This window comes from Aedes aegypti, chromosome 2 (assembly GCF_002204515.2).
Source record: "Aedes aegypti strain LVP_AGWG chromosome 2, AaegL5.0 Primary Assembly, whole genome shotgun sequence".
Lineage (NCBI taxonomy): Eukaryota > Metazoa > Arthropoda > Insecta > Diptera > Culicidae > Aedes > Aedes aegypti.
Window position 1 is genome coordinate 285,030,246 of NC_035108.1, and position 16,731 is coordinate 285,046,976.

A 16,731-nucleotide genomic window follows, 5' to 3' on the forward strand; every position below is an offset into this window, starting at 1 on the left:
ATTTTTACTTTGATTTATAATATGTTCAATACCAGAACTACTGGGCCCAGATAGCCGTAGCGGTAAACGCGCAGCTATTCAGCAAGACCAAGCTGAGGGTCGTGGGTTCAATCCCACCGGTCGAGGATCTTTTCGGGTTGGAAATTTTCTCGACTTCCCAGGGCATAGTATCTTCGTACCTGCCACACGATATACACATGCAAAAATGGTCAATTGGCATAGAAAGCTCTCAGTTAATAACTGTGGAAGTGCTCATAAGAACACTAAGCTGAGAAGCAGGCTTTGTCCCAGTTGGGACGTAACGCCAGAAAGAAGAAGAACCAGAACTACTGAATAATATCTAATTAGGGTATGATACCAAATTATGGTTTGCACAGATGGTGCGAGTTATTCGTTCCTACTCGGGTACCCTATCATGATTGATAAGGAGGACAAGGGTGTTTTTTTTTTTCTTGAGATCCCTAAACAGGCGAAACACAACGCCGTCACCAAAAGTTGGAGCCGAAGAGACTGGCGAAGCCCCAATCTGTCTCACGTTCACAGCTCGCCGTGGGCCAATGCGAGTGAGAGAAGTGAAATGCCCATCTGTCAGTCCTCGAGTGTAGAAGTCAAAGCAATCAGATGAAAATTTCACTGCTCATTTTTGAAACTCACTTCGCACCGCAGGTTGTGATCACGTACCACTTTACTAACAGTTTAGAAGTAGTGTGTAGTGAGAGCTCGCGGGTCGTCTTATTCTGTCCTGAACTTGCCAACGTAATCATTGCTATTTTTATTTTCCGACCAATACATCTCGTATACAGTTTTTCCACTTTTCTCACCGTCTAGTGCTGAATGCAGAATTTTGCGAATTCTACCACATCAGAAACTGCAAAGTTCTCCAAAAGGGGCTCCATCCGATAAGCATTTGCCCAAAGGTGGCGAAAGCAAAAGGTGAATGCTGTGTTTTGACTATCAATTTTGCTTCGTATCGGCATTAGCAAAAGGATTATCAGCCAGTGCAGACTCTGTGATTTTTTTTTGCTTCTGCTCATGAAATTGAACCGAGAAATAATGATAAGAAAGTAAAGAAAGAGTGCTGTAAAAATGGCGAATTTTCGTTTTGTCGTACGTCGTCATGGCCTCCACAGGGGGAATCGAGCGAACAAAAATGTCTCCCGCACAAAGTGAAGGTCGTTGAATATCTAGGGAAAGTGTACCAGTTATGGCCATAGTGGTTCCCTATTTGGCCATATGTGACATTTTTATATCTTTCGCATTTTGAATATTTTTGAATGCTTTAACATCAAGATTTATCTTAAATCTAACTGCTACAACACACAAAAATTTCCAAAATTTGAAGACATTAAAGTTACCACGTATGGCGAAATAGGGAACCACTATGTCCATAACTGGTACACTTACCCTATATCGCTTTACTAATGTGAAGTTTTTTCCGTGCTCTCGATGTGCCCTGATAAAGAATATGATTAAAATGATGATTAAAATACAATAGATTTAATTGCAACGTAAATATTTCATTTGGCAACCAATCTGTTAATTGTAAATAACAGTTTTACAATAAAAATATTCGTTATGTATCGTAGCAATAAAATTATAAAATAAAATAGTCAAACCTACTGAATTCAGACCAAAACAATAGAACTTACGGAACTTTTATTTGGTGGTTTTCAAAGCCATCTTCGCGCAAAAAATATAGGGGTAGGCGGTGCATAGTGAGCATATCAAGCATTTGGCATTTTTTTTATCGTGCACTTTTTGTATGATACTTAATTATTGCGTACTATCGAAGGCCCAAACGCAATGATAGTGGAACCGGTTCGGCCAGAATAGATCACACCTTCTCGACAGAGCTGTCAATGAATGAAAGTGAACCAACACCCTAATGTCGTTTACGTTTTTAGGAACTGGGTCGGTGATCAACATATAAACAATCAAACGTCAAGCATTTTGTAGTTCGTGTTTCTTGGAATTTAAAAGACCATTAAAGATGAACAAACCTACAAGGTTATCATTCATACTTTGCTTAAGGCCCAAGTAAAAATGGCACAACAGTCAGAACTGAAAAAGCGGTTTTTTCTTTTAAGATTGACAAAACGAAGAAAATAAAAACACCAAATAAAAAGGCTGTGTTTTTAATTTTTTCAATTTGTTGTTTTAAAGGGAGAAAACTGCTTTTTTCAGTTTTGACTTTTGTGTCATTCTTACTTGGGCCTTAGAACAACATAAAACTTAAGAAAAAAAACTACTAATTGAACTTCAACACTTCACTTTTGCAAAAAAGTTCAATCAGTATTTTTTTTCTTAAACATACTCCGCTTAATAATCTGTTACATAAATTAAAAAAAAAGTGTAGTGATAAAATCGAAGTTTGATTGTATTTCCTGTTGAAGCAATCGAAGCAATCATTGATATATTCAACATCATTCCGTTGCTATGTACATTCCATAGCAACCACCCTTGTAGAATATGAACCTGTAATAAATTTTCATTAGTAGTTCGACCATTAACTAGAACACGTGTCAAGTTATTTTCTCCCGGAAAAGTCTTTTCCCTGCGGCTTGAATCTCCAATAGGTTATTGGCCCAGCCGGAAACTCGTGATCGGAAAATTGAAGCGTGAAGAGTTTGCTGTTTTTTCTCGAAGCGATGGAGTGGGCGAAAATTGTGAAATTGAACAATTCGAACTACCAAGCATGGTCGTTCTCCGTGAAAGCGTTACTGCGGAGGGAGCAGCTGTGGAAGCACGTGGAACCAGGTACTCCTCCGGAACCGATAACGGACGCATGGAACGATAGCGATGAGAGGACGTTGGCCACGATTCACTTGATGGTGGATGAGAGCCAATACGCGTTGATTCGTGACAAGACGACGGCGAAGGACACGTGGGCGGCTCTGAAAGCTCATCACGAGAGGACCACGTTGGGGCAACGGGTGACCCTACTCCGTCAAATCACGAACCAGAATTTCAAGGTAGGTGACAATATGGAGGCCTACCTGGCGGTAATTGAGAAGCAGTATGCGCGTCTCGAAAATTCCGGTTTTGAGATGCAAGAGTGCCTCAAGGTGGCGCTGATACTGCGGGGACTTCCGGAGTCGTTCAATCCCCTGACGACGGCACTGGAAGCGCGAAACGAAGATGAGCTCACCTTGGACCTCGTGAAGGTAAAGCTGCTGGATGAAGCGGAGAAGCTTCGGAAACGATCCGGTTCCGACGAGCAAGTGCTGCGAACCGGCGGAGCGAGTGCGTCGCAGAAAAGTGTCGTCTGCTATCACTGCGGCAAGCCAGGGCACCGGAAGCGAAATTGTAAGGCGTACCTGGCAGAGTGTGGCGGAAATGCGGATCCGAAGAGAGAAAAGGCTAAGGCCAAAACAGTGCGCGAAAACGACGCAAAGTCGTTCACGTTTATGGTGCGGTCCGGTAAGCAAGATGCGAGTGCGTGGGTGATCGATTCGGGCGCGACGTCACATTTGGCGAAAAACCGCAATTCGTTTGTGCGTCTCGATGAGAGTGTGCGTCCAGAGATTTCGACCGCCGGTGGTAAAGTACTGCGTACGGCAGGTGTCGGGGACTGTGAAATCGAATGCGTAAATGGTCGCAACGAAAAAGTGTCGATTACGTTGACCGGTGTGATTTTTGCCCCGGGACTCGAAGGCAATTTGATTTCGGTGCCAAAGCTGGCAGAGAAAGGTGTGCGCGCGGAATTCGATGCGGATCAATGTCGGTTGGTGTACGATGGGTCAGTGATTGCGACGGCTGATCGCGTAAGCGGCCTGTACCGTCTGAATGTGGTCGAAAAATCGTTGTTGGTGAGTGATAAGCAGCACAACACGGATTGTTTGCACACGTGGCATCGACGACTAGGCCACCGAGATCCAGATGCGATTGGCGAAGTTGAGCGGCGTGGTTTGGCTTCTGGAATGAAAATCAAGCCATGTGGTATCCGGATGACTTGTGAGAGTTGCGTCGAAGGGAAGATGGCACGTCCGCCGTTTCCACAAGCAGCCGAGAAGAAGTCGAAGGCGGTGCTAGATATCGTTCACAGTGATGTATGCGGTCCTATGACGACATCGCCGGGCGGGTGCCGATATTATAAGACGATGATTGACGACCACAGCCGCTATACAGTCGTCTATTTTTTGAAGGAGAAGTCTGAGGTCATCGAAAAGATACGTGAGTATGTCAGGTTCACCGAAACTCAATTCGGAAGGAAGCCGAAGGTCATCCGTTCAGACCGGGGTGGCGAGTACACCAGCAATGCGTTGCGTAAGTTTTACGCAGAGGAAGGAATCAAGGCAGAATTCACCGCTGGTTACGCTCCACAGCAGAACGGCGTGGCTGAAAGGAGAAACAGAACGTTAAATGAAATGGGTCTGTGTATGCTGTTGGATGCTGGCTTACCTCGTCGTTTCTGGGCGGAAGCAGTGAACACCGCTGCTTATCTTCAGAACCGGTTGCCGTCATCAGCGATCGGATCGACTCCGCACGAGATCTGGTTCGGTACAAAACCGGATTTGCAACATCTGAAGGTGTTCGGTTGCAGTGCCTACGTGTGGACTCCGCCACAAAAGAGGAAGAAGTTTGAAGAGAAGGCGACAAAAATGACCTTCGTCGGATACGCGTCGGACAGCAAGGCTTATCGTTTGCTGAATACCTCTACTGGCCAAATAGTCATCAGCCGTGACGTGCGTTTCTTGGAGCTCGACGATGAGGACAAGAACGTGAAGGATGGAACCGTCCGTAGTCTACCAGGTGAGTGCCCGACCGAAGACGAACAGGTTGCAGTTCGACTGTACGATTGTGGCCAGAATGCAGGAAGAGGCGATGATTCTCAAGATGAAGAAGAATTTTTCGGATTCGATGAAGACAACGATGACCCCAACGAGGCAGTACCAGTACAGGAGGAGCGCGTTGCCGTTCCAGTTACTCGTGATCATCTGCGGCGCTCGCAGAGGGAAAATTTCGGTGTACCCCCAGGGCGGTATACCGATACAATTGGCCTGGCTGTGAACACGTGTACTGAGCCAAGTACATATCGAGAAGCGATTGAGAGCCAGGACAGCGAAAAGTGGAAAGCAGCCATGGACGAGGAGATGGCATCTCTACGAGACAACGAGACGTGGACCCTTACAAAGGCACCCCAACGAGGCAACGTTGTTGGCTGCAAGTGGGTATTCAAGTGTAAACCGGACGAATCGGGGAAAACTGTACAATACAAGGCCAGGTTGGTCGCACAGGGTTTTTCCCAAAAATACGGAACTGATTACGATCAGGTGTTTGCTCCGGTGGTGAAGCAAATCACATTCCGTACTGTGCTGACAATAGCAAGCAAACGGCAAATGCTCGTCAAGCACATTGATATCAAGACCGCGTATCTGTATGGCGTGCTGCAGGAGGAGATCCACATGAAGCAGCCTCCTGGGTACTCGAATGGTGATCCGAATACCGTGTGTCTCTTGAAACGAAGCCTCTACGGACTCAAGCAGGCTGCACGGGTATGGAACCAGCGGATCGATGCGGCGTTGAAGAGCATGGGATTCCATCAATCTTCGGCTGATCCGTGCCTCTATTTGCGGATCGTGAATGGCATGTACTCGTACATATTGATCTATGTGGACGATATCGTTGTCGTGTGCAGAACGGAACAAGAATACCAGAAGCTGGTCACGGTTTTGAGCAAGAGCTTCAAGATTGTCGAGTTAGGTGACTTGACGTTCTTTCTGGGAATCCACGTTCGACGCGATGCTGACCGATTCTTCCTTAATCAGAAGTCGTACGTGAGGAAGCTTCTATCGCGGTTCAACATGGTGAACTGCAAAGCGTCCCGGGTTCCGATGGCCAGCGGATTTGTTCAACAAAAGGAGGAGGATAGCGACTCATTGGCAGATGGACAACAGTACCAAAGTTTGATCGGTGCTTTGTTGTACATCGCTGTCAATACGCGCCCGGACATTGCAATCTCGACTTCGATACTCGGGCGTCGGGTTACGAAACCAACCACGGCGGATTGGAACGAGGCAAAGCGGGTGCTACGTTACCTCAAAGGCACCGAGAATTACGAGCTCCATCTGGGTGGTGGTGATAACCTTCAAGTGGAGTGCTTCGTGGATGCAGACTGGGCTGGCGAAGTAGACAACAGGAAGTCCAACACTGGCTATATTTTCAAGTTCGGTGGCGGACTCGTTGGCTGGGGAAGCAGGAAGCAAACGTGCGTGTCCCTGTCCAGCACTGAAGCGGAGTACATCGCTCTAGCGGAATGCTTGCAAGAGCTGCAGTGGGTACGTCGACTGGTAGACGACTTGGGCGAGCAACTGGCGTTGCCCATAGTGGTCAATGAAGACAACCAGAGCTGCATTGCACTCGTAGCAGCGGATAGGATCTCTCGGAAATCAAAACACATCGACACCAAGTACTGCTTTGTGAAGGATTTGGCGTCGGCAGGTATCATATCAATTCGGTACTGTCCTACGGAGCAGATGGAAGCGGATCTTCTTACCAAGCCTTTGGGAGCGGTGAAGCTACAGCAACTGCGAGAAGCCATAGGGATTCTACCACATGATGTTGAGGAGGAGTGTTGAAGCAATCGAAGCAATCATTGATATATTCAACATCATTCCGTTGCTATGTACATTCCATAGCAACCACCCTTGTAGAATATGAACCTGTAATAAATTTTCATTAGTAGTTCGACCATTAACTAGAACACGTGTCAAGTTATTTTCTCCCGGAAAAGTCTTTTCCCTGCGGCTTGAATCTCCAATATTTCCACCCACAATAACATGATCTGGTAAAACGTAATAACATATCGGATTTATCGATACAATAAAAAAAAATATTTATAGTAAAAACAATAAATTTTTCAACCATGCTGAAACATTCAAAAAATAATATTAGACTCTATTGTACACCACAGGATTTATAGTGTTTGAAAAGGTTCAACTATTAAATTAATTGTAATTTTTTTATTCCGGTTCTAGATGGCGTTAAACATCGCTGTTCCGCTGACGACCGTTGGAGATCTGATGGAAGGCTTCGGGCTACTGTCGCCGATTTCACCGCTCAGTGTGGACTGCCGTGCTGTTACGACTACCGGAAGCCACGGTAAGAAGCAGCTGGTCTCACCCGTTGGCAGCGAATCGAGTGGCGTCAGCTCTCTGGATTCTGATGAGATTAAGGTAACGTGTTATCGATAAGAAGTTCGGTGTTCAACGTGAAATTGCAGACCATAATTGAATTTAGTTGGAAATTTGAATCTCCTGACATTTTCTTACAGCACCACTAGTAGTTAGCTTGGCCTTGGATATCATTCATTAGCTAGTATTAATCTCGCACTTGGAGCATCCACACGAGTATCAATGATTACTCCCACAGTTCTGCTTCGGGAAGGTCTGAGAGGAAGCAATTTATGTCTCAGCAAGACAGCCTTTTGACAGGGGCGTTGTACAACTAGAAATGCAGTGTGCGTCTTGGATTTGGAGTTGTAGTGTCCCAATCTGGGTTTCCCGGGGATACTCAAGAATGCCCGATTTCACTACAGTTGCCGATTCCCAAGTTGGAAATGTACTTTGCTGGCATTTTGAGCAAAATCTGCGAGCTGTATTTATGTGCTGTTGCACAAATGCAGAACTCAATTCAGACTAGTCTAATACTAGCTAGTATTTCTTAACACTATTTGTACATGCGTATTAGGGTGGAACACTTCAAACGTTTTAGCAGATCAAAGTTTTTCTTTCTGTTCTATTTTGGGTCTCAAACAATTGGTCAAAATTCGGGCATAACCGGTAACAATGTGCGCATCATGATAGAAATTTGTATGGAATTTATTACGGAAAAATCCCCTTACCCAACCTAGATTTATGCTGTAAATTTGTTGTTGTTACTCACACTAATGTTATAAGTTTCCTTCTTACATTTTTCATATTAAAAAATATTAAAATATCTTGAATACTTCTCTTGTCGCTCTTCTTCTGCTGAGGGTGTTATGCCTCACCAGGACAAAGCCTGGTGGTCTGTGTGTTCTATAAGCACTCTCACAGATGTGGCCTTTAAAAAGTCATAAATACCATTTTTTGATTTGTATATCGCATGGCAAGGCCAATGATACTCCATCCGCAGGGAGTTTGATAAAATATATTTTTTTCAAATAGAAATGGAAAAACTTGAATTTGGTAGCATATAACCAATTTTGTAAATTTTAAATAAACGAGAAAACCCAGCCTAGTATTTATGTGGTAGTGTCTGAAAAACAATGATATCCAAGTTCTCATGCACTATTGAGGTTTTAAAGCAACGTCTTAAGATGTGGTCCTATGACATCATGAAATGAACATTTTTACAAACATAAAATTTAACCTTAATAATAGAAAAACTTAACTTTGGTATCCAAAAAGGTGTTACTATGTTTATACAACTAGTCTTGAAAATAATTCCATACATATAAAATACTAACCGGTTTACCGATTTTAATGACTTTGACATACGGTCAGTGCTATTGCAATTCAAATTGATCACGGAAACTGACATTTTCCTCGAGAAAGAGCATTGATCAATTGTCAAAGTTATCAGCACTATACGGTACATTTTTATTACTTAAGGTAGAATTAATCGTAGCCACAGTTCAATCTACAAGAGGACACGTTGCAGGCGTGTGTACAGGCCTGCCCCCTTTATGTTGGATGGACAATGTCTCTATCATACGCGGAGTAAAACATGACTGGATCTGTTGAAAATAGTTTCTCTGCACGATACTTCTTCACATTGTCGTAGTCCCCGGCAGAGTATTTTTCTTAAATCATTTGCAGTTTCAAACCACCCATCTTATCGGTTTTGTAAGCTTCCTGGAAAACTTCTTCTTATTATTTTTTTTTCTTGGAATTACGTCTCCACTGGGACAGAGCCTGCTTCTCAGCTTAGTGTTCTTATGAGCACTTCCACAGTTATTAACTGAGAGCTTTCTTGGCCAAAGTTGCCATTTTCGCACTAGATTATCGTGTGGCGGGTACGATAATGCTTTAGGCCCAGGGAAGTCAAGGGAATTTCCATTACGAAAAGATCCTGGATCGACCGGGAATCGAACCCAGACATTGCTTTGTAGCCGCGGACCCTAACCACTCGGCTAAGGAAGGCCCCTTCCTGGAAAACTGTTTATTGATTTATTTATATACTTGAATCCATAAACAGGCAATAACAAGCCCCAATGATGGTATACCTAAGGCTAGGACATACACAGATTACCCAGTTCAGAATAAACAAAATCATCAACGTCTCACGAACTCGCAAGAAGACGGAAGATAATCTGTTGAAACCGAGTGTTGATCGCAAGATTCTGAGTGCCCGAACCTACTGCCTATAGCAACCATGTCCTAACAGAAACACATTTGGTATTAGCCGATGGGTACATCTACCGTTAGTGGAGTTATCCCATTCCTGCTGCCAACTTCTAAGCGTTGCCTCTTTACACGTGTCGCGGACTCCTCTGGCACCTCTTTGGTTGAAGCATTGACATCTTCGTTGATGATGAGTCCGATGAGCGTCATCCCGGCTATGATGTACACGGCCTCTTTTGACACCGTTCGGTATGCACTTGCTATTCTTAAGCACACTATCCTGTACGTGCTTTCGAATCGCTTTAGGTTTCTGCTCGTTCTAAGCGCTTTTGAGTAGATTGGTCCTCCATACCTTAGTATGGATATTGCCACGCTTGCCAGGAGCTTGCGTTTGCTGGTAATTACAGCAGAGCTGTTAGACATCATCCTCGAAAGCGCCGCTATAGCCGTAGATGCCCTTTTACAGGCATATTCAACGTGGCTAGCGAAGCTGAGCTTCATCGATGATTACCCCAAGATGCCTAAGGCATCGATTGGACGCTATGGTGCAATCACCTACCGAGATAAACGCCCGTTGCTTCGTCTCGCGATTATTGACCACCACCACCTCAGTCCGTCACAAGGCTAGTCCTAGTTTCCTAGACGTTGCTATCAACTCTACTTCTTCTACATTCTTCACATCCAAAGTGGGACGCCGCTGTTTTTATGCTCGATTGCCACCTCAGCTGTCTGAACGACCGACTAGATAGCGTCCATAGTAGATTTACCTTTCCTGAATCAAAACTGATTGTTGGACAGGCCGTCCGCACCTTCCGTGTACGGTATTAGCCTGTTGAGGATCAACCTATCCAACAACTTGCCCGTGGTATCTAGTAGACAGATAGGTCTATACGAAAACACTTCAGTCTGGCACCACTTAGTGTCTGTTTTTCGCCTTCTATCTTGCCAAGTTGTGCTTTGGCTTTCTCGTAGTCCTGCTTTGCAGCTGGGACTGATTGTTTTCAAGTCCTTGCTGATATTGCTTTTGCTCTTAACAAACTCGATGATGACATCGAGTTGCTCAGCAGCCACCTGCATTTTCGGGAGATACTCCCTATTACGATCCATGGCCTCAATTAGTCCCGGGCCATCGATCACCTCACATGTTGCACTGGGGCGGCCACAATGAATGACAATGAAATAATTTTTGGAGATCTCTCCTTGGATCTGAATTCAAAGAAAGTTTCACCAGATCAGGAACTTTTCCAGGAACTAGTAATAAGATATATTTAACGCAGTGTTGCTAATGCATTTATAGAACAGCTAATGGCAAATGTTTTGAAGAATTCTGTTCTTCTCAATAATTAAAGACAGAATCAAGCACTAAGTTGATGCAGAATTTACAAAACCCTTTAATGGTTGGACTCAAACACCTGTTAAATTCTCTGCTCTATTTAATCTAATATTTACGACACTGCAATAATTTTAAAAGGAAGTTAAGTTAAGTTAAGTTAAGTTGATGCAGAATTTACAAAACCCTTTAATGGTTGGACTCAAACACCTGTTAAATTCTCTGCTCTATTTAATCTAATATTTACGACACTGCAATAATTAAAAAAAAATCCAATTTTTGACAATCATGTTTTCAAACAGCATAAAGATTTTTAATGATGAAAAAACTGCTGCAAAATCCAAACGTCTGGATATTTTTAAGTCGAAGGGTCATGGTATCAATGAATTTTTATGCATCCGGAAAAAATGCGGGAAGTGGAAAACAGATTTTGATTGGACACCCTGCCCGTTGGAAGGGACAGTCTTAGAACGTAATCGTACATCGCACTCCATACCGGAGCCAGGAACATTGAAGGTACTCCTGCGGTAATTCGAACGCTTTTGTACCCTCTGCACGAGGGTCTCTTCTTTGTTAATCCGCTTCACTGTATTTGATGTCGGCGATGCTCTGCATTCGTGCTTCTTGTAGAAACGCGGTCAGGTTCGGACCATCCCGGTGGAATGACCACTCCATATTGCCATATGCCCTTGTGGTTGCGGGACTGTTCATGCCAGCTTTCCGACTCTGTTTTTTTGCATTTTCCTTCCTCTGTTCAGCCCTTGGACTTTCGTCTATGGTCTAATCCACCGATGTACTAAATTCACTCGGTCTGGGAATTGTGACACTTGAGCGGGGCACGCTCCCGTATGATCGCCACGTGATCTGGACCCACTCTAGTGTCAAAATTTTTCGACCGAGTAAGTTTAGTACACCAGTGGATAAGACCTGGGAGGGAGAAACCAATACAAAATTTCTGTACGTCATAGTGAGCCGGGATTCCGCTGTCACGAACTGTCACTGTGAGCCCAGATTTCAAACATTGGACTCACATGGAAAAAGCGCGTAACTGATTAAAACACATTTTCGCATTTCATCAAAAGTGATAAAAATTGAATGAAAATCAATTCATTCACAAAATGCAAGTAATGTCACGTGAGCACCTTTCAACTGATTGAATATAAAGCATTGAAAAACGCATCGTTTTACTTTTTCCAATGAAAATTATTATTTGGTGCATAGAAAACTGTGGCCCTTTTTCCATGTTTGTCAGGAAAGATCGAAAGTACACAACAAAAGAAAACTAGCGGTTTTCCCCAAGCCTGCCTTGATTGTTGTTGGCAAGCTGGAGTTATCTTGCAGTTCAAACAAACGTTGTTCTATATTTCGTGTGTAGTATGTGCCTCCCTCCCAGGATAAGACCATGGAGTGTTGTCTTGTTCTAATAAAGTTCCACTCAAAGAACTAAAAAAATGAAATGTACGTATGTCAATGTCATCAAAACCGGTAACACACATAATGCAAATCTAACAAAAATGGTGTAATATCTGAGACATTACATCGTCACTTAGCTATTTGGATTGCGACTATTGGAAACGACGAAGAACAACATATTAGGGAACCACCACGAAACAATATTTCATATTTAACTTCCACAGAAACCGTCCTCGCCACCAACTACACCAACGGAGGAAGTGGAGAGGCCATCGACTAGTTCTCCATTGCCACCGTCTGAGGCGACCGAACCGGAAACGACTATCGTAACGGATGCTACCGAAGCAAAATCGTCCAGCTGTTCGTCGACACGTTCGTCGCTTTCGTCAACGGATAGTATCAGCAGCAGCGATGGCAGCAGCTCGGATGAATTTGCTGCTACCCTAACGCAAGATGATCTGTCAGAACCAGAACCCACGATTCCAAAAGTGGTCAAAGTCGAAATCGGTGGCCGCAATGTACTGAATCTTCTGGACAACTTGACCTCGCCGGATCACTTCCGTTTGCAATTCGCTCAGCTGCCGGAGAATGATAATATTCATTTCTTTCTGGACAATCGTTCCCAGTACCATCGTTTGGGAGCGAATGGCCACATTCAGGAATACACGATGGTAAAGTGTAAATGTTGTGATTTTCGATATCCGGTCAATGGAACCTCACCGACAAATGGAGGAACTACGGCAAGCATGGGACAGGCCAACTTGGCCACAATTTTCCAGCAACAGACACAACATCAGCAGCCTCAGCAGCAACAACCGTTCCAGTGGAACAGCTTCAACAATTACGATAGTATTTCAAATAAGAATAAGGTGGGCGTTAACGTTGCGGTCAGTGCATTTAACAAAACATTCGGTGGTAGCAGCAATAGCAGTCAGTATTTCCGGAGCCACATTGCCGCTAGTCTTGGAAGGGATTCCAACCGCACCAACAACAACAATAACAGTGGCGGCAATTTTCTCAACAGCACCAGCACGTACAATAACCATAAAGCATATCAGCAAGGCTTCGGTTCATCAAACAACAACGGCAGCAGCAAATTCAATTCACAATATGGAAACTATCAATTCCAGCAGCAACAACAACAGCAGTCGCAGCATTCGCAAATGTTCTCCAAGAATCAACAGATGCGCTATGGCAGTGGCAATAGCAACGGTTCGAGCGCATACAACGCTTCCCCAGCGCTCGCTGCTGCCGCTGCTGCTTTGGCAAACTATAACATGCCGAGCGCCAACAGTTACAATGGCAAGTTCAACAATCACCATAACATGTTAACGTACTACAAGGCTATGATGAACTGAAGAGTATCCAGGAGAGGAGAACGTTATTCCAGTACACCGAGAAAGTAATCGGTGTCGTAGTTCGATGATTGTGAAACGATTGTTAATATTCAGCACCACATTGTGTCTCCTTCATCGTCGTCTTCATTTTGTCGTCATATCGTTGGACGTGCGTGGAAGTTGGGTGGCCACCCCCTGTGTGTTCGGGCGAATTGTAGTTCCTTTTGAGCCTGACAAATCCTTCCAAAATATCAGCGTATAAGAGATAAAAGAAACATCGTGACCAGCCAAATCAAAACTAACGAATGAGGAATGGAACGAGAGGTTGCTAATCAGAACATCAAAATTAAAGTTTTTTTTTTACTTCAGGATAGTTAATGCAAGCAAGCAAAATCCGTTGTAATTATTTTACATACAAACATACAAGCTTACATATATATATTTTAGAATAATTGACCTTGCATAAGAAATCAATGTTGAATTTTAGTTATTTATTATTAATATCAATGTCGATTGTATTTCCAAGCAAAATCCTAACTAGATCGAGCTCCTTAAAAAGTTAGATCCGATTTACCTGTGCTATCAATTAGTATTTTATCATGCATCTAGAGATGGACTCCCAAAAGCAAGCAAACATAGAGAATAAATCGATCGATTGTCGTCCTATTTTTACTGGAAATATGATGATAGAGAATTTATACTACTAGACAGAGGAAAGGATCTCATAGTCAATCAGTTGGATTAAGACCGAAACACTACAAACAAACGTGTTGCGTTTGGAATTTGTGTATCAAGTAGATTGAAGTGGAACAGATAGTGGGTGTGCGGTATTCAATGGTTTAAGACGGTGATGCTAGTGGAAAATTGAATTATATATAATATTGAATATAATTTACTATAAACTACTTCTTACACAAATTCCAAAAATAGCACACGAACCAAGAAATGTAGGTTAAAATTTAAGGCACAGCCTTTAGTATATAAAGACCGAACGCAATGTCTCCATCCCGTGTCTTTTTGCGCTTTATTATAAAATATCATTCTTGAATGTGCGATTTTTAGTCATGTAGGCAAAAGCAGAAAAGATGAATAAAGAAAAACTTTTATCACTAAAATCCCACAGCCAAACAAAAGCAAATGTGTGTGTGCTGATTAGTTTTGAAGCAAAACGATGCACCTTTTAATTTGAGATCTTGTCGGAAATCAACCATCATCAAGTCACATTGGCTGCCCAAACAAATTATGAATGTACCTAGTATAATAATTGTTAGTTTCTTTGTCCACCGTTTCCCCCACACCAAAAACCATTCGAGGGAACGTGCACACACATACCCGCAGGAGAAAATTCTGCTTGAGAAGCAGAACAGTGAGATTTCAGCTTACTTGCCATTTTCAGGGACTTTAGTAAAAGAACATAGAAGTGTTTCAAACATAGATACAAAACGAAAAGCAAGCAGTGAAATGACAAAATGCCAAAATCTAATAGTTTTAACGAAATTATGTTTTACTTTTTGATATGTATTAGTCGGGAAAGTAAAGTTAGAGAAATCAGAAGGATACAATACTCACTAAATTCGCGTAGTACCACCGCCATTCACACCAGTAAGCTGAGCTAAACACAAACGAATTATCTCATGAAAGGGGAACAAAATGAGAAAATTGATCAGGCAAAAAGCTTCCAATTTGATTGATTGTGGGATGCACGATTTTCTTTCAAATTATTCTTTTGTTTTCCACTATTTTTCCTACTACCTGTAAAATGAATCATTCGAGTGCTAGGAGTAAATCAACATCATTTTAAGGGTCCTATAACACTTCCCCGAATACCATTACCCCGAAACCCATCTCCCCGAAAACCAGTACCCCGAAAACCATTACCCCGAATGCAACGTTACCCCGAATGACACATTACCCCGAAAACCATTACCCCGAATGGTAAATTACCCCGAAAACCAGTTCCCCTAATACGACATTTCCCCGAAAATCAGTGATGCACTTCAAGAAATTCTTCAAGGATGCTCGCGAATTTGAGCTTGAAAGTTTTCGGCTTAGTAACTACTACTATTCCTATTAGTTATTTTTTATTCTTTCAATCATCGGCTGTTCTTTCGAGGTTGTATAATGGCAGTGTAAAAATTTAAATCAATGATTTTCTCTTCATTGAGTTATAGGCTGTTCTTTCGAGTTGTACCGTTTGAGTTTAAGTTTGAGCGATAGCGGTAAAACAAATCGACTGACAAAATTGTCTTGAGCAAAATTCAAAGTTGACAGTGACTTCAAAAAATAAATGAAAATAAGCCCCTACATTACTTGTCTGTATTACATCTTGTCAGTATTACAAATTCCAACAAGAGATTTGTCCTTCTTTTAGTTATCGGCTATTCTTTCGGAAGTTGCACTAGCAAAGTGATTGTTGGCATCATAATTATTGACGCTTTCAACAGTGATTTTTTCTTCTTTTATCATAGGCTGTTCTTTAGCGATGTACTTTTGAAATAGTGGTCAGTTTAATATCAGTTAACATTTTCATCTGACATTTTTCAAACCATAGTCTAATGACATTTTAGAATATGTTGAACTCGCATTGCCTCCAGCAATATAAAAATATAATTATGCATTACCAAATAATATAACGCTTTTGAAAGAGGGCGGGAAAGGTCTCTAATATTAACATGTCAGCATTATCATCAGTTCGAAAAATGATTTATTGCTGTGAACACAATCATTCCCACAAAATCAAGTACACGCCTGTGAGTAAAATTTGGGTTCACACTTGGCTCATGAAGAATAGCTGTTGATTAAAAGAATAATAAATCTTTGATAACATGAATTCAAATGAACATCAAAATTCTATGAAATAGGTATTGCTGTGTGCGTTTGAAATGCAAATATCAAATGTCGGAACGCCAAACGCGGTAAGATTTTTCACAAGGAAGGCGAAGTCAAATTTTGATTTTCTATGCTAGGTTGGCGGTGATATGGATCATGGTTGCTAAGCATCCTTTGGTAACTTTGTGTTACCGCATTTGGAGTTAAGTTCAACAAGATTTGCACGTCAAACGCAAACAGCAATATATGGGATTCATTTGTCGGATCTTCAATTTTTCGTGCCAAGAAAATTCGGGGTTATGGTCCATTCGGGGAAATGGTATTCGGGGTAACGGACTATTCGGGGTAATGGTTTTCGGGGTATTGGTTTTCGGGGTACTTGACCATTCGGGGTATTGACTTTCGGGGTGATGGTTTTCGGGGTAATGGTATTCGGGGAAATGTTATAGGATCCATTTTAAGTAAAAGTCATACTAGCTGGTAGCGAAAAAAAATC

At 42.5% G+C, this 16,731-nt stretch overlaps 1 protein-coding gene across 1 annotated transcript; it reads left to right on the plus strand.

The window, feature by feature from the left end:
* The first annotated feature begins 606 nt into the window (after positions 1-606).
* Positions 607-14,954, plus strand: LOC5564851 (putative uncharacterized protein DDB_G0282129). The gene is made up of 3 exons (XM_021845247.1): positions 607-756; positions 6,978-7,175; positions 12,294-14,954. The coding sequence occupies exons 1-3, from the start codon at positions 622-624 to the stop codon at positions 13,425-13,427; spliced, it is 1,467 nt and encodes a 488-aa protein (XP_021700939.1). The 5' UTR covers positions 607-621; the 3' UTR covers positions 13,428-14,954.
* The last annotated feature ends 1,777 nt before the right edge of the window (positions 14,955-16,731 follow it).